The sequence below is a fragment of the Myxocyprinus asiaticus genome, chromosome 40 (genome assembly GCF_019703515.2).
Source record: "Myxocyprinus asiaticus isolate MX2 ecotype Aquarium Trade chromosome 40, UBuf_Myxa_2, whole genome shotgun sequence".
Taxonomy (NCBI): Eukaryota; Metazoa; Chordata; class Actinopteri; order Cypriniformes; family Catostomidae; genus Myxocyprinus; species Myxocyprinus asiaticus.
Genome location: NC_059383.1, coordinates 8,262,752 through 8,288,141, shown reverse-complemented (window position 1 = coordinate 8,288,141; position 25,390 = coordinate 8,262,752). Strand labels below are relative to the sequence as shown.

At 46.0% G+C, this 25,390-nt stretch overlaps 1 protein-coding gene across 1 annotated transcript in view; it reads left to right on the top strand.

Annotated features, from left to right (window-relative positions):
- LOC127430421 (gamma-aminobutyric acid receptor subunit alpha-3-like) overlaps positions 1-25,390 on the top strand; it is a 293,420-nt gene that overhangs the window by 41,179 nt on the left and 226,851 nt on the right. Inside the window, exon 2 of the mRNA XM_051680177.1 lies at positions 20,819-20,925. Within this exon, the coding sequence (XP_051536137.1) occupies positions 20,840-20,925 (86 nt within the window). The 5' untranslated portion in view covers positions 20,819-20,839. The remainder of the gene's footprint in view (positions 1-20,818; positions 20,926-25,390) is intronic.

Sequence of the window (25,390 nt, the reverse complement as noted above, 5' to 3'; positions counted from 1 at the left end):
TAGCATGCCCTTTTCAGTATTTATTTAAAGATTTTTTTAAAAGAAAGTAAAAACACTGTGTGTATCCTTTCTAGGTACCTTGTATCACTATTACATTTGACCCAGCAACAACATTTTAAAATTATTTTTTTTGGATCATTTTGATAAAATCCCACTTAAAAGTACTCAAGCACACATTACTCCTGTAGGCTCTAATTGTAAAAAGGCAAACACTTGTCAGAGATTAATAGTGGTGGGGCAACAGTTGTTAAGACAGGATTGGTCAGAAACACTTTTGAGGGGGTGCTTAATGAAGGGTCAATTCAAATGAGTTGTTGTTACATAGTGAGAAGAGTGGTGAAAATGTCCAGTTGTTTGGAATGAGCAAACCTGTTCCCCCACCCCTACCGGTATGTCGAGGGGTGTGAGGGAAGTTGTTGGAGAGGGCAGAGGGTGTTAATGTATCCTCTGGACGTATTCACGTTATTATCAGAGCGAAGATTCTGAGGGGTGTCTGCGTGGCTAAGGCTGAAATGAAGTCAGATTTGTTCACAGCTGACTGGCAGATCCAGAGTCCATCCAAAAATGAGAGCAGAGCAGTGTACTGATTTGCTAAGGTAGTGTAGGTTGTGTGGGTTGCGATGTGTCCTGCGTCTGAATTGTGTAAACTGTCTGTAACAAATAAAGGGATGTGCTTGAGGGCACATGTTAAGCAAGGAGTAGACATAGAGGAATGGAATAGGAAATACAAAAGGAACCGATGTACTTAAGTGCATTGTTTTCCATTAAGTTCGACACATGTATATGTATCTTTAATATAGCCTACACAATACATTTTCAGTTACAAGTATGTCTTTTATGGTTTGACAACTTTAATGAAACCTATTTAAGCCTACATACATATAAATTGCTTAATAAACATCGCCATTTCTAATCATTAAGTTTGCACAGTTACACCAGTTTCATACACTAACCTGCAAACTCATCAATGTCACTTTCATTCTTCATTCTTGAAGTAAAGCAACCTTTGTTAGTTTTGTATGTATGGTGACTAGATCCACAACTTTGGACTGCCACCTGCACCACTTCGACAAGTCCATCTGTATTAAATACAGAAAATGTTATATCACCCCCTTGTGGTCTCCCAAAGCTATTATGCCAGATTAAATTAAACGGAAGGCCAACTGTACAGTGAATTAAATTTTTTTTTTTTTTTTTTTCTAAAAGGCTTCTAATTTAAATGTTGGCTAATGTTAATATATCAATAACTCAAAAACGTATTGATTTGGGCATTCAAGCTGATGTTTTGAGTGGCCTTTGTACACCCTGGCACACCTGTGGCTATGCTACTATATACACAGCTTCAAAATTGATTTTTTAATGTGAAAAATTTACTGAAGTCTGGACCTCTGTAACCTCCTAGCTGCTTACGGCCATGAACAACACATGTGGAAAAGGCAGAACATAACTTGCGTTTACAGTTTGTTGACTAGCCTGCAAGACCTGCTGATCAACCATGTTTTTAATCTTCCTGGAAATTACTATTATTTTCATAATAGAAGGCAGACACCAAGTTTTTCGCCAAAGTTGGCTTAATCATGCATATTCAAACTGCCGTTGACTTTTCCTCTGATATAGCATGCACAAAATTTACAGTACTACTGATTCTGTAGAAAGACGGATTTAAAAACAATTTTTTTTTTTAAGTATGAACTTGGTACTAGGGCTGGGTGGTAGGATGATGCAATCTTATTTTGACAGTCATTGACAGACGATGAATGACAATATCGGGAAATTACTAGATGCACAACTTTTCTTTTTATATATGGAGCTGGGAAGTTGCCAAATATGTTAAATAATAGCCCAATAGTTACCATGCACTCGTGTTGCACGATATACCAGTGCTATGATACTACCATGATATTCAAGCTTAAAAATACCAGCGATGCCACAGTAATTTTCAAAAGGCTGTACCTTAATTACGGTAATGCCGTATTAACTGCTATATGTACGGTATAGTTAGTATTCCCAGATAACATGTGGTACGTCTGTGTAATTGATGTAGTCTGATGTAATCAGATATTACAATATTTATTTTACTCATCGTCCAGCCCAATTGGTACTGAAGTACTTGGTTCCATAGAATCGAATTACTAGTGCTTTTGACACATGCCATGTAAATATTTTTTGTGTAAATGTGTTTCTCCCTTTATTTCCTACACCCCTGTCAGAGTAAAGATTGCATCCTTTCCAAAAGCTATATGTTTTTACTGTATGCAGACACTCCTATGATCAGGTTGAGGACCTTCAGGGGCCAAATTAAGGTTAGTGGTTTTGTTGATCTGGTTTGGGAAATAAAAAAATAAAATAAATAAAAACCTTGAAGATTTACGATTCTCCCCCTCTCCTCCTTGACTTCCATTTATGAAATGAGTTTTGAGGCTTTAAATCACTGTGAATTTGAGACATTGTTGTTTATGCAGTTGTAACTCTCTTAGAGACATGCTAATAATAGCACTAACACAAACACAGCATTGTTGATTATGTTATAAGAACAGCAGCCTTCAGAATTTGCCATTCAGATGAACTGCTTTTAAATTATTTAACATCCACCACCACCATGCTAGCAATGATCCTGAGGCCAAGTGTATTTAATGGGCTTCAATTAGCCAGGCACTTATCAAAGGACCTCCAGTGTGTTTGTGTTTGTGTTTGTGTGTGTGTGTGTGTGTGTGTGTGTGTGTGTGTGTGTGAGCATTTGGAGGACAGTGATGGACGGGCAAGCTAACAGCACAGAATTACTGACACAGCTTGCCATGTACCTAACATTGGTCAAGGTCTTTGACCTTTCGCTGATGCTTTGATAGTTTTCAGCAGATAGACATAACTTTCCATCATCTGCCTGTTTTTCTTAGACTTGAGAGTAGCTGCATCAGCCAAACTATTTTTTTTTCTTTGCCCGTTCTAACTTGTGGCAGTGGTGTCCTAAAACACTGCAGGGTACTGCAGCTTCTATCCAGGGTAACAGTTCAGATATGTATTTGATTAAGTAATTGGTTGCTTTTGCAATTTAGTTTGAATAATACTAATTAATGCCTATTGAAGAGCAAAAAGAAAACTTTTAATGGACAAGGTGAGTACTTTTTAAAAACTATGCTCTTTCTTTATATGTTACTTATTAATATCAAAAAAGTTTCATTCATTTTTATTGAAGTTTTTTCAGTACTTTCTACTGTCACTGTTTATTTCCTGTATGCCTAAAGCACTTTATAATAACTGTTTTTTAAACCTGTACTTTACAAATAAAACATTATTATTAGTAGTATTAAATGCATTGTAGGCCTACTGTTTCACTGCACTTAAAGGAGTATTCCGGTTCAGTACAAGTTAAGCTCAATCGACAGCATATGTGGCTTAATGTTGATTACAAAAATTTTTTATTTAGACTCGTCCCTCCTTTTCTTTAAAAAGACAAAAATCTATGTACAGTGAGGCACTTACAATAGAAGTGAATGAGGCCAATTTTTTGAGGGTTTAAAGGCAGAAATGTGAAGCTTATCATTTTATAAAAGCACTTACATTAATTCTTTGGTTAAAACTCTATTATTTGAGCTGTAAAGTTGTTTAAATGGTCATTTTCACAGTCGTTTTAGGGTTTGTTGTCATCATGGCAACAAAGTTGTAAATTTGGCTATGACTTTATACAGAAAAGGTTTGTAAGTGATTTTATCACACTAAAATAATGTTTACACACATATTGTTTATGTCTTGTGGCAATACTTTTGAAACAGTGAGTATTTTAACGTTTTCAGATTTGCCCCATTCACTTCCATTGTAAGTGCCTCACTGTAACCTAGATCTTTGCTTTTTTTAAAGAAAAGGAGGGAAAAGTCAAAATAAATTGTTGTGGTAATCAACATTGTCACAAATGCTTTCGAATGAGCTTAACTTGTATTGAACCCGGAATATTCCTTTAAGCATATATGCATGAAGAAACAATTGGTCCAGAACAATGTTACAGTATGCGCTTAAATCCGTTTGCCAGACAGAAGGCACAAACATAACATTAGCCTACCTATAATAGGTACAGTACATTCAATAGGGAAGAGGACCCAGACTGTCTGTAAGTAACAAATTGAAAGTCGTAATTTACTGTCAGTCTTGCCGTCCGCTATGCTCTCCTTGCACATTCACAATATGCAAGAACTTAATTTGCATTAGAGATTGTGACACCACGTCAGGATTCGGGTGTGGAAATGAGGAGGCGGGTAGCAGTGACACACTTCAGGTCAGGCTTTATTCTCTTATCTCTTTTGTGCACAGCAAAGGTACTTTTTGTTCCTTTTCATTCAGTCAATAATACACTCTCAACATAAACATACATTTCTTCAGAACTCTCACCAAATCATAAACACTCAGCAGATCACATGCCAACGCTGTACACTTGTTCCCTCTCTCCCTCACTGGCGTGTTTTGGCCGCTTTTGAGGCCTCTCCCCACTATCACTGTAACAAGAAACAGCTGTTAGAAATCACATTGACGAGCCACACCACTCCGTCTCTCCCGCAAACAGACACACAACCACGCCCCATCACCACATACCCCCACCGCCCGACCTAGGCCGAGGCAACATCGGGCCTGCCAACTCCCCCACCCCCATTTCTGGAGAGAAAGTCAGCACCCCCGGTCTGTGGATCACCTCAAATTTGAACGGCTGAAGTGCCAGGTACCAATGGGTGATCCATGCATTGGCATCCTTCGTGTAGTGGAGCCACTGGAGTGGGGTGTGATCTGAACAGAGAGTGAAGGCCTCCTCCCCCTCCACCTCCTGCGAGAGCACCGCCCCCAGCCCTCTGTCAGATGCATCCGTTTGCAAAATAAAGGGGAGAGAGAAGTTTGGAGCATGTAAGAGCGGTCCCCCACAAAGTGCAGATTTCACTTTTAGAAAAGTCTGTTGGCACGACTCCATCCACTGGAACGGATCGGGAGTCCCCTTTCTAGTGAAATCAGTCAGTGGGCTGGTGACATCAGAGAAAGATGGCACAAACCTTCGGTAGTAGCCAGCCAGCCCCAGAAACTGTCACACCTCCTTTTTGGTCTTGGGCGCTGGGCAGGCCATGATTGCTGCAGTTTTGTTAATTTAGGGATGCACCTGCCCATGGCCCAAGTGGAACCCCAGATACTGAAATTCCACCCGCCCAATTGCACACTTCTTTGGGTTGGCCGAGAGCCCAACCTGCCACAGCGTTCTCAGGACGACTCTCAGATGTTGCATGTGCCGGCGTCAATCATTACTATAAATGATGATATCATCTAGATAAGCGGCGGCATATGCCGTATGTGGCCTGAGAATTTTGTCTATGAGATGCTGGAATGTGGCGGGGACCCCGAACAAACCAAACGGAAAGGTCACGAATTGGTGTAAACCGAACGGTGTGGAAACCACAGTTTTTTTCTCGGGAGATTGGAGTTAAGAGGATCTGCCAATAACCCTTTGTTAAATCCAGTGTCGAATAACATTGAGCCGCGCCCAACCGATCGAGCAATTCGTCAATCCGGGGCATTGGGTACGCGTCAAATTTAGACACCACGTTCACTTTTCGATAGTCCACACAGAATCGGACCGTCCCATCGCTCTTAGGTACCAGAACCACCGGGCTGGCCCAGTTGCTGTGTGACTCTTCTATTACGGCCATCTCAAGCATTGCCTCTAATTCTTCCTGAACTACCTTTTTTTTGTGTTCAGATAGGGGTGGCTACGAACAACCACCCCCAGGTTGGTCTCAATGTGGTGCTCTATGAGGTTCGTGTGACCGGGGAGAGGTGAGAACACATCCGCTAATTCCGCTTGCAACTTGGCTACCTCTGTGAAATGTGATGGTGAGAGGTGGTCTCTACATGGGACCGGGGTGAATTGATTAGGTTTGAGCATCACCTCTGGCCTGAACTCCGCCCTCTTAGGAACTACCATCACCAAGGCCTCAGGGACCGCCTCCCTCCATAATTTTAAGAGGTTGAGATGGTAAACTTGATGTGCTCCACCCCTCAAAGGGCCCTTGCCACTTGGTGAGTAATTTAGAGCTTGAGGTGGGCAGTAATACAAGCATTTTATCTTCCGGTGAGGATTCCCATAGTCGAGTGCCCCGTCATACAGCCGGCTTTGACGTTCCTGAGCTTGGAGCAAATCCCCCTGTGTTAATTGACCCAAAGTGTGTAGTTTTGCTCTAAGATCAAGAATGTACTGAATTTCATTTTTACTGTTTGAAGGTCCCTCCTCCCAAGCTTCCCATATGACGTCGAGCACGCCGTTCGGCCAACACCCATACAGCAGCTCGAATGGGGAAAACCCTGTGGAAGCTTGTGGGACCTCTCGCACTGCAAATAACAGGGGCTCGAGCCACTTATCCCAATTTCTAGCAACCTCGTGTACGAACTTACGGATCATGTTTTTCAGGGTTTTATTATATCGTTCCACCAACCCATCAGTTTGTGGGTGGTAAACACTGGTGTGAATCGATTTAATACCTTATAATTTGTACAGTTCACGTAGTGTTTGTGACATCAATGTAGTGCCCTGGTCAGTGAGGATTTCTTTCTGAATCCCCACTCAGGAGATTATTCTGAAGAGTGCCTCCACAACACTACATGCTGAGATGTTGCGCAGGGGCACTGCTTCCGGATATCTCATTGCATGTCCACCAGAACTAATGCAAAGTGATGCCCGTGTGTGGTCTGTTCTAATGACCCGATGAGGTCCATACCAATTCTTTCAAAGGGTACCTCGATTAGCGGTAGAGGGCGCAATGGCGCTTTTGGGGTGGCCAGTGGATTCATCAACTGGCATTCACGACACCACATGCGAACGTCCCCGTGAATGCCCTGCCATAAAAACCGGGCCATTATTCGGTTGTGTTTTTTCCTGTCCTAAATTGCCTGCCATTGGATTATGATGAGCCGCCTGGAAGAGAGTTACTAATAACTGTGTTGTATTCTCTTTTGTTTGAGTGTCCTGCATCACTCGATACAACCGATCTTTAATAATTGAAAAATATGGGTATGCGAGTGTGACGTTAGACTGGAGCTGTTGACCACTGATTACTCTCACTTGGTCAAATGCATGTTTGAGGGACTCATCACGTGACTTCACCAGGGAACCCCCTGAGGACGGGAACTCCCTCTCTTGCATCATCTTGACGCAGAGCAGATGTAGACGGCCCTGGCACCAACTCTCCAGCCATAGCATTGCATGTCACACACCGAGACAATATTTCACAGGACCCATCTGCACAGATTTCCCTTAATTAATCCTTAAAATCAGGCCAATTCATCCCCAAAATCAGCGGATGGGTGAGGCGGGAATTAAACACGGCCTCCACTCTATGTTTTCATCCCTTCTGAATAGTATCTTAATGGTAACCACCGGATATGTGTGAATATCCCCATGCACACACCGCACCTTCAACCGATTATTTGTGCCCAATGCCCCGTTTGTACCAAGCATTGGTGGATGGAGGTTTGGGAACAGCCAGAATCCACCAAAGCTTGATATGTATCCCCCTGGGTACTCACTGGTATCCGATACACCCCTTGCTCAATCGGGGGTGGCCTGTGGAGCATCGGGAATCCGGACCAGCTTACCCACCTCCATGACGGGGCAACAGTCTTGGAAATACCCCGGATCCCAGCAGCTCCAACAGATCGGGCCAGGCCCCCCTCCTACACCCGTGGGAACAGACTCGCCAACCTGGGAGGGATAGCGGAGAGACGCAGAGTTAGCAGGAGAGCGAGGGGTGAGAAGACCCCCCTAAGCAGGGAGGAAACCTGGGCACAGGACCTCCCAGCCTCCTGGGGGCAGGGACGGGATGGAAAGAGGAGCGGCGGAAGTGGGGTTTGGGGGCAGGAGAGAGAGAGAGAGAGAGAGAGAAGAAGAGAGAGAGAGAGAGATTCCGGATCAATGCTTTCCAGAAACGCCGTCAAGTAGTCCTTGGCCAGCTGGATTGCTTCCTCCAGTGATGCCGGACGGTGACACTGGACCCACTCGGCTATCCCACGGGGCAGCTGGGCGATGAACTGCTCCAGTACCACCTTGTCCACGATGTCCTGGGCGACACGGGGCTCCACCGCCAGCAACCGTTTCCGGCAGGCGTCCTGCAGCTGCTGTGCGAAAGCGAACGGGCGGCCGTGTTTGCCCAGCTTCAGTGCGTGGAAGTGCTGTCGGCTCTGTTTGGGGGTCCGGCAAACACGCTGTAGAATGGCTCTCTTCAAGTCAGTGTAAACGAGGAGATTGGCTGTGGGGAGCTGTTGGGCTGCAAGCTGCGCTTTCCCGTAGAGTAATGGCAACAGTCGGGCCGTCCACTGGTCAGGCGGCCATTCCCACACCTCAGCTGTCTTCTCGAATGCTTCAGGATTGTCGGCCGGCCCCTTTTTGACAAGGGTGACCAGTTGCACAGTTGGGGTGGGCTCTGAGGTTGCAGCAGCAACCCCCCCCCGTGTCTGATCCAGCTCCGGAACGCCTGTCGGTCCTCTGCTTGGGCCTGGAGCAGGAATTGAAAATGCTGCTCCTGCTCCAGCCACAGCTCGACGAGGGCCTGATGCTTGTTTTGCATGCCGGCGAGGGTCTTGATCACCTCACCCAGTGGTGAAGACTCCATGACGACATTTCTCCTCAAATCCTGGGTTTCGGCATCAGTGTGACACCACGTCAGGATTCGGGTGTGGAAATGAGGAGGTGGGGAACAGTGACACGCTTCAGGTCAGGCTTTATTCTCTTGTCTCTTTTGTGTAGAGCGTAGGTACTTTTTGTTCCTTTTCATTCAGTCAATAATACACTCTCAACATAAACATAAATTTCTTCAGAACACTTGTCAGATCATAAACACTCAGCAGATCACACGGCAATGCTGTTCACTTGTTCCCTCACTCCCTCTTTGGCGTGTTTTGGCTGTGTTTGAGGCCTCTTCCCGCTATTACTGTAACAAGAAACAGCTGTTAGAAATCATGTTGACGAGCCACACCATTCCCTCTCTCCTGCAAACAGACACACAACCACACCCCCATCACCACAGAGATCTACAGATGATCAATTTTACAGATTTTTTTCATCATTTACACGTTTCTGTTTAATGGTTATCATTTATTAAATAATAAACCTACTAATTTATGGTGCCATCTGGTGGGTGTGTAAAAATAACAGTTTGTCAGTAAGTATTTAGTTGGCTGAGAAAAAAATTTGTAATAGTTATTACTAATTATGATATTATTAGGATAACATGCCTTAACAGCTGAACTCCATGATTGTGGTAATGTATTTCTTTTTTACAGTTTTTCACTTTTCTTAAGAAAGTAATATTATTGCTACCATCATATAACCTTAACCTACTAGGGGTGGGACGATATTGTTCTCTCACAATTCAGTTCAATGTATGATATAAGGTTCACAATTCAATATGTAGTTGAATATTTTGAAAAATGCTAATTGTAATTTCTCATCAGAATACATTTCTCGAATACATAATGTAAATGATCAAAGTTAAAAAAAAAATAGTTTGTTATATACCTTAAAGACAGGGGTTTTCAAAGTCTTGGACAGTAAGCCCCCCCTCTGAGAAAATTTACCAGACCATGCCTCCCTTGACCCCCCTCCCCTGAATTTTTTGTGATTTTCTTTTTCAGATTTACAAACATACAATAATGTTGTATAGGCCTTTACAATAGCGAAGTACACGATAAATAAAAATCTAAAAATAAGACAGCAGGTACATTCTGGCCACTTATTTGAAGTTCCCTATCTGTCACTCACTCGACGTTGGTGTCGATGTAGTGACACTAGGGGTCACTCTTGGGAGCCCGAGACACCTCTGGTCTTTGATAAAAGGCCAATGAAAATTGGCGAGTGGTATTTGCATGCCACTCCCCCGAACATACGGGTATAAAAGGAGCTGGTATGCAACCACTCATTCAGATTTTCTCTTCGGAGCCGAACGGTCATGCTCATTGAGCTGAATACTACTGTTCATTCACCTGCTGGATCTGACGGCGCATTTCAGCGGCTTCTCCCCCCTCTGCACTGGTGCACTGCAGAGAATGCCCCTGTGCGCTTCGGCAGAAAAACTAGAGAGTATATTTTCTGAAAGAGCATTTTTCTCCTCTAAAAGAGTATATATTTCTCTAAAAGAGCGTCTTTTTAAAATGCTTTTCCGATTGTGTGTTATTCCTGGTTGTGCTCGTTATCTCTCGCCTTCTAACGGTCACGATCACTGTCTTTCGTGTCTGGGCACTGCTCACGCGGAGACAGCGTTCGTGGATGGTCACATTCTCATTGCGAGAATGTGTCCATGGCAACGTTGCGGTCGCGGCTCGCCTTCGTAAGGAAGCAAGCCACCCCAGAGGCTCCCGCCTCGGTCCTTTTACCCACGGGTTTGAGGCCAGCGCGGCTAGCACTGGGGGCGATTTGGGGACCCCAATGGGACTGCCTCCGCCGGGTATCCCCCCGCGGACCTCCCATTCCCCAGCACGCTCGTCTGCCCCGATCGGGCTTCCGGGTGAGTCCGCCGGCTCGTCTCACGGCGAGTTCGACCTCTTATTCGGAGCCCGCGAAAGTGATGAGCTCTCGAGCGCAGCATCGGAGAGCGGGCTCGTCCAGTCGGAAGCCTCAGCTGGGCTCCTCCCTTCGGGGTCGTTCGCCCAGTCACAGGCTGACGCGGAGATGACGACATGCTTTCCCGGACAGCCGCGAGTGTCGGTTAGAGTGGATTTCACCGCTGTTCCCTGAACCCTCGCAGCTCGGTGATTGGTTCCTGGGCTCGCGGCGCCGCTCAAAGCCACGCCCCACCCCGTTCCTTTCTTCCCGGAAGTGCATGAAGAGCTGACAAGGTCGCGGGAGGCACCTTTTACTGCCCGGTCCCGATCTTTTCAGCTTCCCCGCTCTCACTACCCTCGATGGTGGGGCGGCCAAGGGTTATTCGGCAATCCCCCGGTGGATAAAGGCGCTCGCGGTGCACCTATGCCCGCAGAGCGCCGCCACCTGGCGCGGGTGCCCAAAGCCCCCGTCCAAGGCCTGTAGGTTTACGTCGTCTCTGACGGTCAAAGCCTACGGTGCTGCTGGACAAACCGCCTCCGCCCTGCACGCCATGGCTCTCCTGCAAGTCCGCCAAGGCGCTAAAGGAACTGCACGAGGGTAGTTCCGCCCCGGGATTGACGCAGGAACTGCGCTCGGCGACCGACCTCGCTCTCCGAGCGACGGAGGTCACGGCGCGGTCTCTCGGGCGGACGATGGCCACACTAGTGGTCTAGGAGCGCCACCTTTGGCTCAACCTGGTGGAGATGGGTGAGGCCGACAGGACACGATTCCTTGCTGCCCCCATTTCCCAGGCGGGCCTATTCGGCGACACCGTCGAGGACTTTGCCCAGCAGTTCTCGATGGTAGAGCAGTAGATGGATGCTAGCCGGCTTGTCCTGCCCCGGCGTGGCTCAAGATCCTGCACCCCATCTACTCATCGCCGAGGGCGTCCCCCTGCGGTGACTGCACCGGCTCCGCCGCAGCCCGCCCCTTCGGCCCGGCCCCGGCGTGGAGCCCACTGCAGGAAGCCGACGCCACCCATCTCACAGCCGGCACCGAAGAACCCACGGAGGTCTTCGAAGCGCCCCTGAGACGGGCGACCCAGGGACAATGAAACCCGCTGCTCTGGAGCTGGTAAGCAGATCTTCTTTTTGTTACCTTTTGCATTTAAATTGCGCTGCATGCCCAAGTGGCTGCAGTACTCAAGAGCTCCGCAAGAGTGGTTTCCTTGTTCCCTGGGTCACATATTCGGTGTGTACGGCTGGCATCACGACCACCGTCCACCACTCCATTTGGCAGGTTGGCGCTCCAGCGGCGGTCTCCCGCCCTGAGCGCCCAGCTGTGGCACAAATCCGCCCCCGATGTGACAGTCTCCACGGGTCATGAGGACAGGCCTCTTCCTCCCCTGTCCCAGGCTGTTCCGGGGGTGGTCACGAGGAGCCAGGTAAGTGCTTCGATGTCCTCGGACTCAGCACGGCCACGATGTGGTGTGGCACCTCAAGCTCCGCCCCGCCGCGAGGCCCCACCCGCCGGTACATCCGATGACGTTGTCCCTTTGGTCCCCCTTGCGCGGAACTCGGACGCATGGCTTGCGCTTTCCAGTCTGTCGCGAGGGCCGGTCCGGACCGTCCGACTCGGCTGCACGATTCACTTCGCTGGGCATCCACCCAGGTCCAGCGGTGTCCACTTCACCTTGGTGAAAGATGGAAACGCTGCTACCTTGCGCGGAGATCGCTACCCTCCTATGGAAGGACGCGATAGAACCTGTCCCTCCAGCCGAGATGAAGAAGGGGTTTTACAGCCCCTACTTCATTGTACCGAAAAAAGGCGGTGGGTTGCGGCCAATCTTGGACCTGCGAGTACTGAACCGGGCCTTACACAGACTCCCGTTCAAGATGCTGACGCAAAGACGCATTCTAGCGAGCGTCCGGCATCAAGATTGGTTCGCGGCGGTAGACCCAAAGGATGCGTACTTTCACGTCTCGATCCTTCCTCGACACAGACCCTTCCTGCGGTTTGTGTTCGAGGGTCAGGCGTATCGGTACAAGTCCTCCCTTTCGGCCTGTCCCTGTCTCCTCGCATCTTTACGAAGATCGCAGAGGCTGCCCTTGCCCCGTTAAGGGAGGTGGGCATTCGCATTCTCAACTATCTCGACGACTGGCTAATCCTAGCTCACTCTCGAGACGGGTTATGCGCACACAGGAACCTGGTGCTCTCACACCTCAGCCGACTAGGGCTTCGGGTCAGCTGGGAAAAGAGCAAGCTCCTCCCGGTTCAGAGCATCTCTTTTCTTGGTTTGGAGTTGGACTCAGTCTCCTTGACGGCGCACCTTACGAACGAGTGCGCCCAGTCGGTGCTGGCCTGTTTGAAGGCGTTCAAACAGAAAACAGCGGTTCCACTGAAACATTTTCAGAGGCTCCTGGGGCATATGGCGCCCTCGGCGGTGGCCACCCCGCTCGGGTTGATGCATATGAGGCCGCTTCAGCACTGGCTCCAGACTCGAGTCCCGAGACGGGCATGGCGCCACGGGACACACCGCGTGGCCATTACGTCGGTCTGTCACCGTTTTTTCAGCCCTTGGACCGACCTCTCGTTTCCACGAGCAGGTGTTCCGCTAGAACTGTTCTCCAGGCACGTCGTGGTCACGACAGACGCCTCAAAAATGGGCTGGGGCGCTGTTGGCAACGGGCATGCAGCCGCCGGCCTCTAGACGGGTCCGCGGCTGCGTTGGCACATCAACTGCCTCGAGTTACTGGCAATTCTGCTCGCCCTGCGGAGGTTCCGGCCGTTGATCCAGGGCAAGCACGTGCTAGTTCGGACAGACAGCACGGCAGCGGTAGCATATGTCAACTGCCAAGGCGGTCTGCGCTCCCGCTGTATGTCATAACTCGCCCGCCGTCTCCTCCAATGGAGTTAGCAGCACCAAGTCGCTGCAAGCCACTCACATCCCGGGCAACCTCAACACTTCGGTGGACGCGCCGTAACAACAGGTTACCCTCAAGGGAGAGTGGAGATTCCACCTTCAGGTGGTCCAGCTGATTTGGAGTCGATTCAGTCAGGCACAGGTGCACCTGTTCGCCTCCCAAGAATCCTCTCACTGCCCGCTCTGGTACGCCCTCACCGAGGCCTTCCTCGGCATAGATGCGCTGGCACACAGTTGGTCCCCTGGCATTCGCAAATATGCGTTTTCCCCAGTGAGCCTGTTCGCACAGACCCTGTGCAAGGTCAGGGAGGACGAGGAGAAGGTCGTCCTGGTAAGCACCCTACTGGCCCGCCCAGATGTGGTGCTCGGACCTCACGCTCCTCGTGACAGCTCCCCCCGGGCAAATTCCCCTGAGGAAGGCCCTTCTTTCTCAGGGAAGGGGCACCATCGGGCACCCGCGCCCAGACCTCTGGAATCTCCATGTCTGGCCCCTGGACGGGACGCGGAAGACCTAAGCTGTCTTCCACCTGTAGTGGTAGACACGTTCACTCAGGCTAGGGCTCCCTCTACGAGGCGCCTGTATGCCTTTAAGTGGCGTCTTTTCGCTAAGTGGTGTTCTTCCCATCAGGAAGACCCCCAGAGGTGCGCAGTCAGATCAGTGCTTTCCTTCCTGCAAGAGAGGTTGGAAGGGAGGCTGTCCCCTTCCACCTTGAAGGTGTACGTTGCTGCCATAGCAGCACACCATGACGCAGTCGACAGTAAGTCTTTAGGGAAGCATGATCTGATCATCAGGTTCCTAAGAGGCGCCAGGAGGCTGAATCCCTCCAGGCCACGCCTTGCTCCCTCATCGGACCTCTGTAGTTTTTCAGGGTCTACAGAGAGCCCCCTTTGAGTTTTGCAGTCAGCCGGGCTTAAGGCACTCTCCTTGAAGACTGCCCTCCTGACTGCGCTCACTTCCATCAAGAGGGTAGGTGACCTGCAAGCGTTCTCTGTCAGCGAAACGTGCCTGGAGTTCGGTCCGGGCTATTCTCACGTGATCCTGAGACCCCCGACCGGGCTATGTGCCCAAGGTTCCCACCACTCCTTTTAGGGACTTTTAGGGACCTTTTAGGGACCTTTTAGACTCTAGTGGTGAACCTGCAAGCGCTGCCCCAGGAGGAGGCAGACCCAGCCCTGTCGTTGCTGTGTCCGTTGCGCGCTTTACGCATCTATTTGGATCGCACGCAGAGCTTTAGACTCTCTGAGCAGCTCTTTGTCTGCTTTGGTGTACAGCAGAAAGGAAGCGCTGTCTCCAAGCAGAGGATCGCCCACTGGCTCATTGACGCCATAACTATGGCATGTCTCGCCCAAAACATGCCGCCCCCTGTAGGGCTACGAGCCCATTCTACCCGTGGTGTAGCGGCTTCTTGGGCCCTGGCCAGAGGTGCCTCTCTAACTACCATTTGCAGAGCAGTGGGCTGGGCAACACCCAACACCTTTGCAAGGTTCTACAACCTCCGGGTGGAACCGGTTTCATCCCAGGTAGTGGCACGCAACACAAGCGGATAAGCCCGGGATAGCCGGCCGGGTGTATCGCTTGCACATAGCGCCTTCCACCTCCTTTTGAGCTGAAGACGTGCGCTGTTAATTCCCAGTAGTGTTCACAAAAGTTGTTCCCTGGTTGACTTCCTTCGAGCCCTGTGGCAGTCGAGTTTTCGGAGAGACTCGCTGCCGGCCCAGTACACGCGCTAACTTAGAGCCCGGTTCTGGGGTAGGTGCTCTGCATGTGGCGGTTCCCTGTAAGGCTAACCCCATGCGATCTATATCTTCCGCTAGTTCGTTTCCCTACTGGCAAACTGCGTCTTCCTTGGGCAGAGCCCCTCAGTCTCCATGTTGTAGTAACTCCTCCCCCATTGGGCAGGATCTACCTTGAAGGCTCTCCACATGGTTGGAAAGACCATGTGATGTATTCTTCCACTTAAATATCCCCCCCTCTCTTGGGGCGAGGTGTGGTCTCCGCGGTGTCCTCCCCTTGGGAGGGACACCCCCCGACTAGACCTGGCGGACCAGTCAGATAATCCCCCTTCTTTTTTAGGGAGTGGAAAAAGAGAAGGGGAAAGAGGCCACGACTGCGTTAAGCCTGTCTCTATCTCTGGGTAGTCGACTTGTCCCCAAAAAGGGCCGTTTGACACTCATAACTGTGTTGGGGGAGGTTATGTGTCGACCTGGTGCGCTGGCTATGAGGCACACAGCAAGTCTGCCCACCACACACCGCCAGTTCACGTAACACAGTTCAGCCTTGTGGCGTTTTGTATAGGGACCCCTAGTGTCACTACATCGACACCAACGTCGAGTGAGTGACAGATAGGGAACGTCATGGTTACTGGTGTAACCTCCGTTCCCTGACGGAGGGAACGAGACGTTGGTCCCTCCTGCCACAACGCTGAACTACCCGCTGAAATGGCTGGACCTTATATCGGCTCCTCAGCGTAAAACCTGAATGAGTGGTTGCATACCAGCTCCTTTTATACCCGTATGTTCGGGGGAGTGGCATGCAAATACCACTCGCCAATTTTCATTGGCCTTTTATCAAAGACCAGAGGTGTCTCGGGCTCCCAAGAGTGACCCCTAGTGTCACTACATCGACACCAACGTCTCGTTCCCTCCATCAGGGAACGGAGGTTACACCAGTAACCATGACGTTTTATCAGGCATTTTCCCAGTGTAATATTATCAAAATGCATCATATTTCAGGTGTTGGAGCATTTCAGCAATGATTATCAATAACCTTTAATACAGTCTGACAGACTCATTCGGCCAATGCGTTAAACACTGATGCTTTATTAACAGCTATAAATGTTTCTATGAATAATATGAAACTGTATTCTGCATATTTATTTATTAAAAATACCTGTTTGTCCTCTTGACAATGGGATTACTTAGCCTAATTGTTTTTAGCATATATCTGTGATAAACTCGCACCACACAAGCCAGTCTCCGTCTCTGTGTGAAACTGCACTTGTCACAAACACATAGAGGCACAATCGATCTGATATCATGTTGAACTTGTAATAATGGACAAGCGTGATTTTGTTCTTCTTATTTTCAGATTTTCTGCGCCCTAGATTAATTTATGTAGATGTTTTCCACTGAGGTGACAGGAGATGTCATTTGCAACAGATGTTTAACTGAAGGTTTTATTTGCTTACTTCACTTAAATCATCAGAATATCATACAATACGAATTTTCTAAAAAATAAAAAAGTTACCAGCCAAATGATGAGTTGATTATTCAAACTCCGGTATCGTTTCTCCCTTGATATAACACGTCTGCAGAAGCAGAATATGAATGAACAGAGGCAGAGCTGTGTGGCCTTATAATAGATTTGCGAATGTAGAGCAGTGTAGTTTATTTGAGAGCGCACGTCCAGTTTTGAGCGAGAGTTGCCCATGTCCGAGCGGAGAGATTCGCTCTGGCGCAACCGGTACATGGATGTGCTCTCGCATGATATGCATGTTGTGCACTCGACATTAACAATATTTTAATGCCATTGAGCTATGGTCTATTAAGCAGGACTATGGTCCATTATGCCAATAATTTTCATTTATTTTCACAATACATTTTTAATGTATTTATGTATCTTTTTATTTTACTTGTTGAAATGATTATCAATCTCCGTGCCTCCCTACATGTGCCTCCCAGTTTGAAAACTGTGGAAAGGGATAGTTCACCCAAAAAGCACACATTCTCTCATCATTTACTCACCCTCATGCTATCCCAGATGTGTATGACTTTCTTCTGCAGAACACAAATGAAGATTTTTAGAAGAATATTTCAGCTCTGTAGGTCCATACAATGCAAATGTATGTTCATCAGAACTCAGAAGGTCCAAAAAGGACATAGAGGAGGCATAAAAGTAATCCATAAGATTCCAGTGATTAAATCCATATTTTCTGAAGCGATATGATAGGTGTGGGTGAGAAACAGATCAATATTTAAGTTCTTTTTTACTGTAAATTTACACTTTCACTTCCACATTCTGGTGTGGAAGTGACTTTCACTTTCACATTCAACCACCTACTTGTTAGGGCTGATCAAATGTGGAGATTGATTGTAAAAAATTGACTTAAATACTGATCTGTTTCTCAAATGCCCACCTTCATTGTTTCTTCATTGTATTGTGAACTTGAGAATTGAGCATGGACAAGTCTGACAAGTGGCATGAGGGAATTTTAATTTTTTGGGTGAACCATCTCTTTAATGTATAGTCAAGCGGCAACGACACAGCAAGAGAAATAAGAGGAGAAATTTCTTCTGTGCTGTACTTACCACCCGCCTCTTCTGAGATCCAAGTGTTTCGCTTTTTCCCAAAATGATCTACTGTTCTCGAAGATGGAACATGATGTGTAAGGGTGCCATAGCCTTAAGAAAATAAAGGTAGATCAATAGGGTAGATGAAGGACTTATTTACCATGCTACCCTTGTGCTTTTTATGTTCATTTGCTCTGCTGTGTATGTCTGGCAGCAGACTATAAAATCTAGAAAGACACTGCCGCAAAGCCCACAAGCACCTTGGAGCCTAATGTATTTTCACCTTTTAATTTAATATAAGCCACGGAAGTTGGACAACGTGGGATGCCAGTGTGGGCAATATCTCATTTCTTCCTTGTTGTTGATCGTGGAACGGTCAAAGGTGCTGAGACTTCAACTATTCAGCTCCTTGAGTGTACACTGAGTGTATGCACAGTCTGTGTGTTTCATTTATCCTTTGAAATGTATTCAGTTACATAGCAATAACGGCTCCTCTGAATGCAATTGCTTACTGCAGATTACCTTTGTTAAAGAAATTACTTTGTGTTTGTAGAGTTCAAGCGCTGCTTCGCAAAGGGATTGCACTGCTGTTCTTGGCTCTTTGCAATTAGATTAGGTCCACTTGTAATTTCTTTATTCTAATTTTAATGCAGCCTGCATATAAATGTTCATATTAATCTTTCTTCCATTATATTCCAAGAGAGAAACACATTGAACCTTCCTATCAGAGGCATTCTTGCCCTCAGTAGCTGTAGATACAGATCCATATAAAAGTTGTGCAAAAGTTAACTGAGAAAATCTGACTGCAGAGCTTGAGTAAAGTTTGGCAGTCTATCAGAGCAAAAATCTCCAGACAGTTTTTTTCAGATTCTCTGCAGTGCTGCTCTGCACAGTAGGTTCCTGCAAACACTTGTCACAAACAGGTTGCATTCTCAAACACTGGCACATCAATGCATTAGACAGATGACCTGTCCACATCAAGGGTGAACATCAGAGTTGCAGGACATCTTTCATATTTGACCCTCAGAAAATGTATTGCCAGTGCAAGAGTATATGGGCTGGGCGATATGGCTACAAAAATCATATCTCAATATTTTTTCAGCCTGATTACAATAATATATATATATATATATATATATATATATATATATATATATATATATATATATATATATATATATCAATAATTACAGTATGTACTGTATTTGCTCATTTATTTATGTATTTATATCAGTGGAACCATAATTTCATCCAAACAACCACTGTAGACAAGTAGATTCAAAATGCGTAATGCATAAAACAAAAATTGGGTTTAAAATAATGAAGGCATTACCAGAGTTTTTCCACTGAATTACCACAAGGAAAAATTATATTTTATCCTTGAATGGCACTGCTTAGGTTTAATTATAGCTGGAGTAGTATAGACATTAGAGCAGAAGACACAGAAGAAAGAAATGGACACAAAGAGATTTATTTATTTATTTATTTATTTATTTTTTGTGTTTTGACATTTTTATTAAATGAACAGGGTGTGCAAAAGCTACAACTAGAACTACAACTTCACTTATTATTTATTTATTGAAACCTTGTTGAATATTATGATGATACTGAATTATTATTATGGGACCCAGTTTATTATTATAATATACTGGATTATTATTTTGGTGAAGATTAGATGTGTTGGTATATGGTTTGATTGTTTTATATACTGTATATTTCTGTATATTAATTTAACTTCTTCTGGAACTTTTATTTTGGTGGAAAACCTTTTAGCTGAGTATTTGTTTATAATGTTTCTCATTATAAATCTCTCCTTTTTTGTGATACTGTGTCGCATTTTTAGATTTGTAAAATAACGTAGCAGTTACACATATTTGGAATTGTGCAAATTTGTGAACTGCAGCACTTTGCTTTCACAATGCACGCAAACCACTCTGAGATAAAAAAGCATATCATGAGCTCCGCACGTGCACACAGAAGCACACACAGATCATATATTAATTTAATTAAATCACAGACTTGTGTGTTTTAATAAACACATATGACAATGCTGCAATCTTGATGTTATTTTGATTATGTTACGGAACGACCCGCACTTCCTGCTTGTCATCGTGCTCCGCCTTTTTAAAGGCTGTTCTTAAGCCAAGTCCGTAATGGGAGTGGGCTGAAGAGTGGAAGGGTGCAGAGACTATTCCAACATTTGGCATCACCTGATGAGGCACAGCACTGTAGAGCCTCATCACTGCTGCCTTTAAAGACTGAGCGCACCTCTCCTCGGGAGCTCGGCCTCATCCCCCTTGTACATGCATGCTGGCACCCTCGCAGGTCCAGGAATTGAACAGAGCAGGTAGGGAATCCCGGCGGCAAGCTAGATGCATCATATGGGATTGGAGCACGCATCGTGACTGACGTGCCAGGACGCCGTGCCGTCATTCACCTCACATGCCGTGGGCCCATTCAGGGAAGCCTAGCCGCTTGAAAGAAGCCGCCAGACCTCGCCTCTTTTAGCTGGACCTTAGCCTCTCATCATCACCCATCCTTCACACAGCCCCAATGCACTGCAAGAATACCTGACTCCCCTTTATTTTGGACACTCTTCCCCATGGACACATTTTCCTTTTTTGGACTCTTTATGTTCTTTATTATTTAAATGAAATGCCTCTCCGACACCACACCCACTGTGTCTGTCTCTTGCTTACCCCTCCACAATTAACAGTGCAGCCCTGGAGGATTGTAAAATCAGTATTAGGAAAGTTAGTGGCCAAATAAAATTGCATTAAAATCAACACAACATTCACAATATTGCTTAATTTTATAACTTCAGCAAAATCATTGTAATAATATTGTGAATATTCAATAAATCGCCCAGCCCTACAAAAGCGCACATGCCATATTCTCTAAGGGGAGGGCAAGCAACTTGTAATTATGTGTTCAAGAAATGCAATTGTGTCACTCACTGCATGCGGAGGGTGTTGTCAACAACACAGTTGCCAATTAATCATGAAATGGCGTCTAAAACTTTTGCTAATTTGCTTGTTCTCACCCTCCTTCCTGTCTTCTCTCTGCAGGCTTCCTAGGCTCATAGTGATATGGCTGGCGCTCTCCGCAAGCTTGCAGCACGCATCCCTTGCGTGTGGATCTTTCTCATGCTTTTTGACCCGAGCTCGCAAAACGGGTAAGATGACTCATCAGCCCTCCCCATCTTGTTGCGTTCTCTGCCTTCTCTCTTTCCCCCATGTTGCAGGCTCCAGGGATGCATTGCAGCTAATATGTTCATTAATAAGGTTCTATTACTGTAGCAGGGGCTTTACAATCTGCAAAATGCCATTTGAGCCCACCATAGCTGGGTGTAAAATGCTCGCACTAACTGCCATGAATTGGATTTTCGGCAGTGAAGCGGGCTCACTTACAAGTGTGACTCAATAAACCTGAAAAGAAACTGATGGTGGATGAACCTGAGGGATGCCGACATGGGTTTAGCCTAGATTGTGTTGCAGTGATGCCAGTTGGCTTTTACTGCTTATTAGCACACTCGCACATGCCATAATTGTGAAGACAAGGATTTTGGGAAAAGGGGATTTTGAACTTGTCATCGATGTTAAGTGCTAGAGCTGCTGGTCTTCTAGGGCCAGAAAAATACTTTATGCAAGTAAGGGTATGCAGATGCGAGTTCTTGGCCAATGCATTGCCAATGCACGGTTCGGTTGAACATGCATAACAAGCATTATTTCGTTGTTGTGGCAGTTACAAACCTCAGTACTCAGGAGGGCGATAGAGTTACCTTCAAAATGTTGTGACATGAAACTGGATGTGTTATTATTCAGGTACTATATTCTCCAGAGTTGCACCTGAATTTAAATCGCACCTGGTCAAAATGTCATTGTTGAGAAAACACACAAATAAGTCACACCCGTGTTTAAATTTCACTGATCGCCTGACAGACATTGCATAAACAAGCATTAGGACCCTGGAATCACAGACATCCCTTCAGCTGCTTAACATGTCAAATTGCTTCATTAAGACTACCTCAAGATCTATCTGCATCGTACCACTTTGTATTTGGGCTTATTTGAATCGGGAGCATCTGCTTTTACATAATTTGTTTCATAAAAAGAAAATACGACAAGCAAAGCAGATCTGTTAACAACATATGTAACTCTATGTGCTTGCACGTACAAATAAACACCTTTTGGTCTGTAAGTGAAAATATGTTTGTTGTATATCTATTCATTAACGTTAACGACTGTTGATCAAGGATATTCCTGAAATGTGCAAACCTATTTGCTAACCCTGATTGTCTTGTTCACTAACTGTATTTTTTACTAGTGTGGTGTGATGAAATGTAATTTTGTAGTGATGTAAGGAGTTGTGACAGCGGTCTTAGAGTAATCCTGTTTGTTATCTCAATAATGTTATGGTGGGCAGAATATATAAACTGGTTGCATAAAATAATTTGTATAGGCAAAATACTCTGAAGAGGCTACTTAAAAACGATATAACAATCTGTATGTTTTCATCTGTTTGTTGAGCATATCAATTACATATAAAATCTATAAATAAGTCACTTTAGAATATAATGTGCAGAACCTTTTGGATGACAAAAAAATAAATAAATAAATAAATAATAATTCTGACTTATTTTTCCAGAAAATATAGTAAGTAGCTATGCATACTTGTTTTGTGTTATAAATTGCGTTGTGACTCATTTTGGAATGCAACTACGCACAAAATTGAGCTTGTACAGCTAGAAAGAATTCACATACTTGTATTGCTTATGAAATACAAATAAATGATAAAAATGTTCATTGATAAAGGGTTTTATGATTTGGTCAGTGTTAACAAAGACCAGACGAAAAAGATGCATTATGACGATAATCATGTGGTTTTAATTAAAACATACTGTTGGCGAAAATATGACGAACAAAACTGCAAGATATCAATACACCGAGCTGAACACCTGTTTAATGAACGCACTAGTTATGTGCTATTCAGAATACATAACTTGTGCCATGAATATGTGGTTTCCTTAAAAACACGCAGTCTAAATGTGAGGAATTCACAACAGAGTAACTTCTAAAAAGCAGCTAATACTTTAGTATGTGCATTATATGCTTTTATTTCAGTATCTCAGGTTTTGAGGACAGTTCTCTTGTGTTGTTTAATCTTACATATTATAGAAAAGACAAGTGTAATTGCACATCTCAAAATAAAGGCTCATTTATTTACCAACGTTTCAGCTGTCAACATTTTTCAAGGATAGGCTGACAGCCGAAACATTGGTAAGAAATTAGCCTATATATTGAGTTGTGCAGTTATACTCTTCTATAATTTTTTGCCATAACTTGCACCTCTGAAAGGTGTGCATTTACTTATCGTTTCTAAAGAAGTCTTAAATATTAAACATATTTAATTTATCTTTAATATGTTTGATACGTTTAAAACATTGTAAGTAGTTTGAATATTTATTATTATTATTATTATTTTGAATATTTGGTTAAAGTTTGGTCTGTTACAGTTTGATACATGTTTTTTCTCATTTTGCACATAGCATAAAATGATATGCCATGTTAGTAAAATTGACGAAAGCTGATGAATATGACATGATAAAATATTGACTTAATTTCAAGGACATTTTCCTTGTATCATGTATCATCATGATGGCGCCGCGGATGGCTGCCTCGGTGTGGAGCTCCTCAGTTCTTTTGTTGTTTTTGTTTGTTTGTCCTGTGTTTAGTAATCTTTTTCCAGTCAGTTTTAACAGAGACGAATTGCTGAACATTCGACAGCATATACCAGACAATCTTTTCCCGGTTTTTGAATATTCAGATGTTTTGCTAGACATTTTAGTTGGAGGCGCAGCTCTGCTGTTCAAGAGACGCAGGCGAGGGAGACGAGCCGGTGCGCTGGTCAAACTCCGTCGGCACGGATTTCGAACAGCGCTGCCGAGTATTCACTTAGCGAATCTCCGCTCTCTTCCTAACAAAACGGACGAACTACATCTCCTCACCCGCACAAATAAGGACTTTTCAACCTCTGCTGCCTTGTGTTTCACAGAAACCTGGCTGAGTGAAGCCATTCCGGACAGCGCGTTACATCTGCTGGGCTTTCAGCTGTTCAGAGTGGATCGCATTGCGGAGTTAACAGGGAAAACGTCATGGTTACTAGTGTAACCTCCATTCCCTGATGGAGGGAACGAGATGTTGTGTCAATGTAGTGACACTAAGGGTCACTCTTGGGAGCACGAGACACCTCTGGTCTTTGATAAAAGGCCAATGAAAATTGGCAAGTGGTATTTGCATGCCACTCCCCCGGACATATGGGTATAAAAGGAGCTGGTATGCGACCACTCATTCAGGTTTTATGCCGAGGAGCCGAGACAAGGTCCGGCCATTTCAGCAGGTAGTTCAGCGCTGTGGCAGGAGGGACACAACGTCTCGTTCCCTCCATCAGGAACGAAGGTTACACAAGTAACCATGACGTTCCCTATCTGTCACTCACTCGATGTTGTGTCGATGTAGTGACACTAGGGGTCCCTATACGAAACACCACAACTGGCTGAACTGTGTTACGTGATCTGGCGGTGTGTGGTGGGCAGACCACTGTGTTCCTCATAGCCAGCACACCAGGTCGACACGTAACCTCCCCCAACATAGTTATGAGTGTCGAACGGCCCTTTGGTGACAAGTTGACTACCCAAACGATAGAGACAGGCTTCTTTTCCCCTTTTCTTTTTTCACTCCCTAAAAAAGAAGGGGGATTATCCGACTGGGCCGCCAGGTCTAGTCGGGGGGTGTCCCTCCCAAGGGGAAGACACTGCAGAGACCACACCTCGCCCAAAGAGAGGGGGGGATATTTAAGTGGAAGAATACGTCACATGGTCTTTCCGACCATGTGGAGAGTCTTCAAGGTAGATCCTACCCAATGGGGGAGGAGTTACTACAAACATGGAGACTGGGGCAGAGGGGCTCTGCCCAAGGAAGATGCAGTTTGCCAACAGGGAAATGAATTAGCGGAAGATATATATCGCATGGGGTTAGCCTTACAGGGAACCGCCACATGCGGAGCACCTACCCCAGAACAGGACTCTTAGTTAGCACGTGTACTGGGCCAGCAGCGAGTCTCTCCGAAAACTCGACTGCCACAGGGCTCGGAGGAAGTCAACCAGGGAACAACTTTTGTGAACACTACTGGGAATTAATGGCGCACATCTTCAGCTCAAAAGGAGGTGGAAGGCGCTATGTTCAAGCGATACACCCGGCCGGCTATCCCGGGCTTACCCGCTTGTATTGCGTGCCACTACCTGGGACGAAACCGGTTCCACCCTGAGGTTGTAGAACCTTGCAAAGGTGTTGGGTGTTGCCCAGCCTGCTGCTCTGCAAATGTCTGTTAGAGAGGCACCCCTGGCCAGGGCCCAGGAAGCCACTACACCCCTGGTAGAATGGGCTCGTAGCCCTACCGGGGGCGGCATGTCCTGAGCGTGATATGCCATAGTTATGGCGTCAATGAGCCAGTGGGCGATCCTCTGCTTGGAGACAGCACTTCCTGTGCACCAAAGCAGACAAAGAGCTGCTCAGAGATCCTAAAGCTCTGCATGCGATCCAAATAGATGCGTAAAGCACGCACTGGACACAGCAACGACA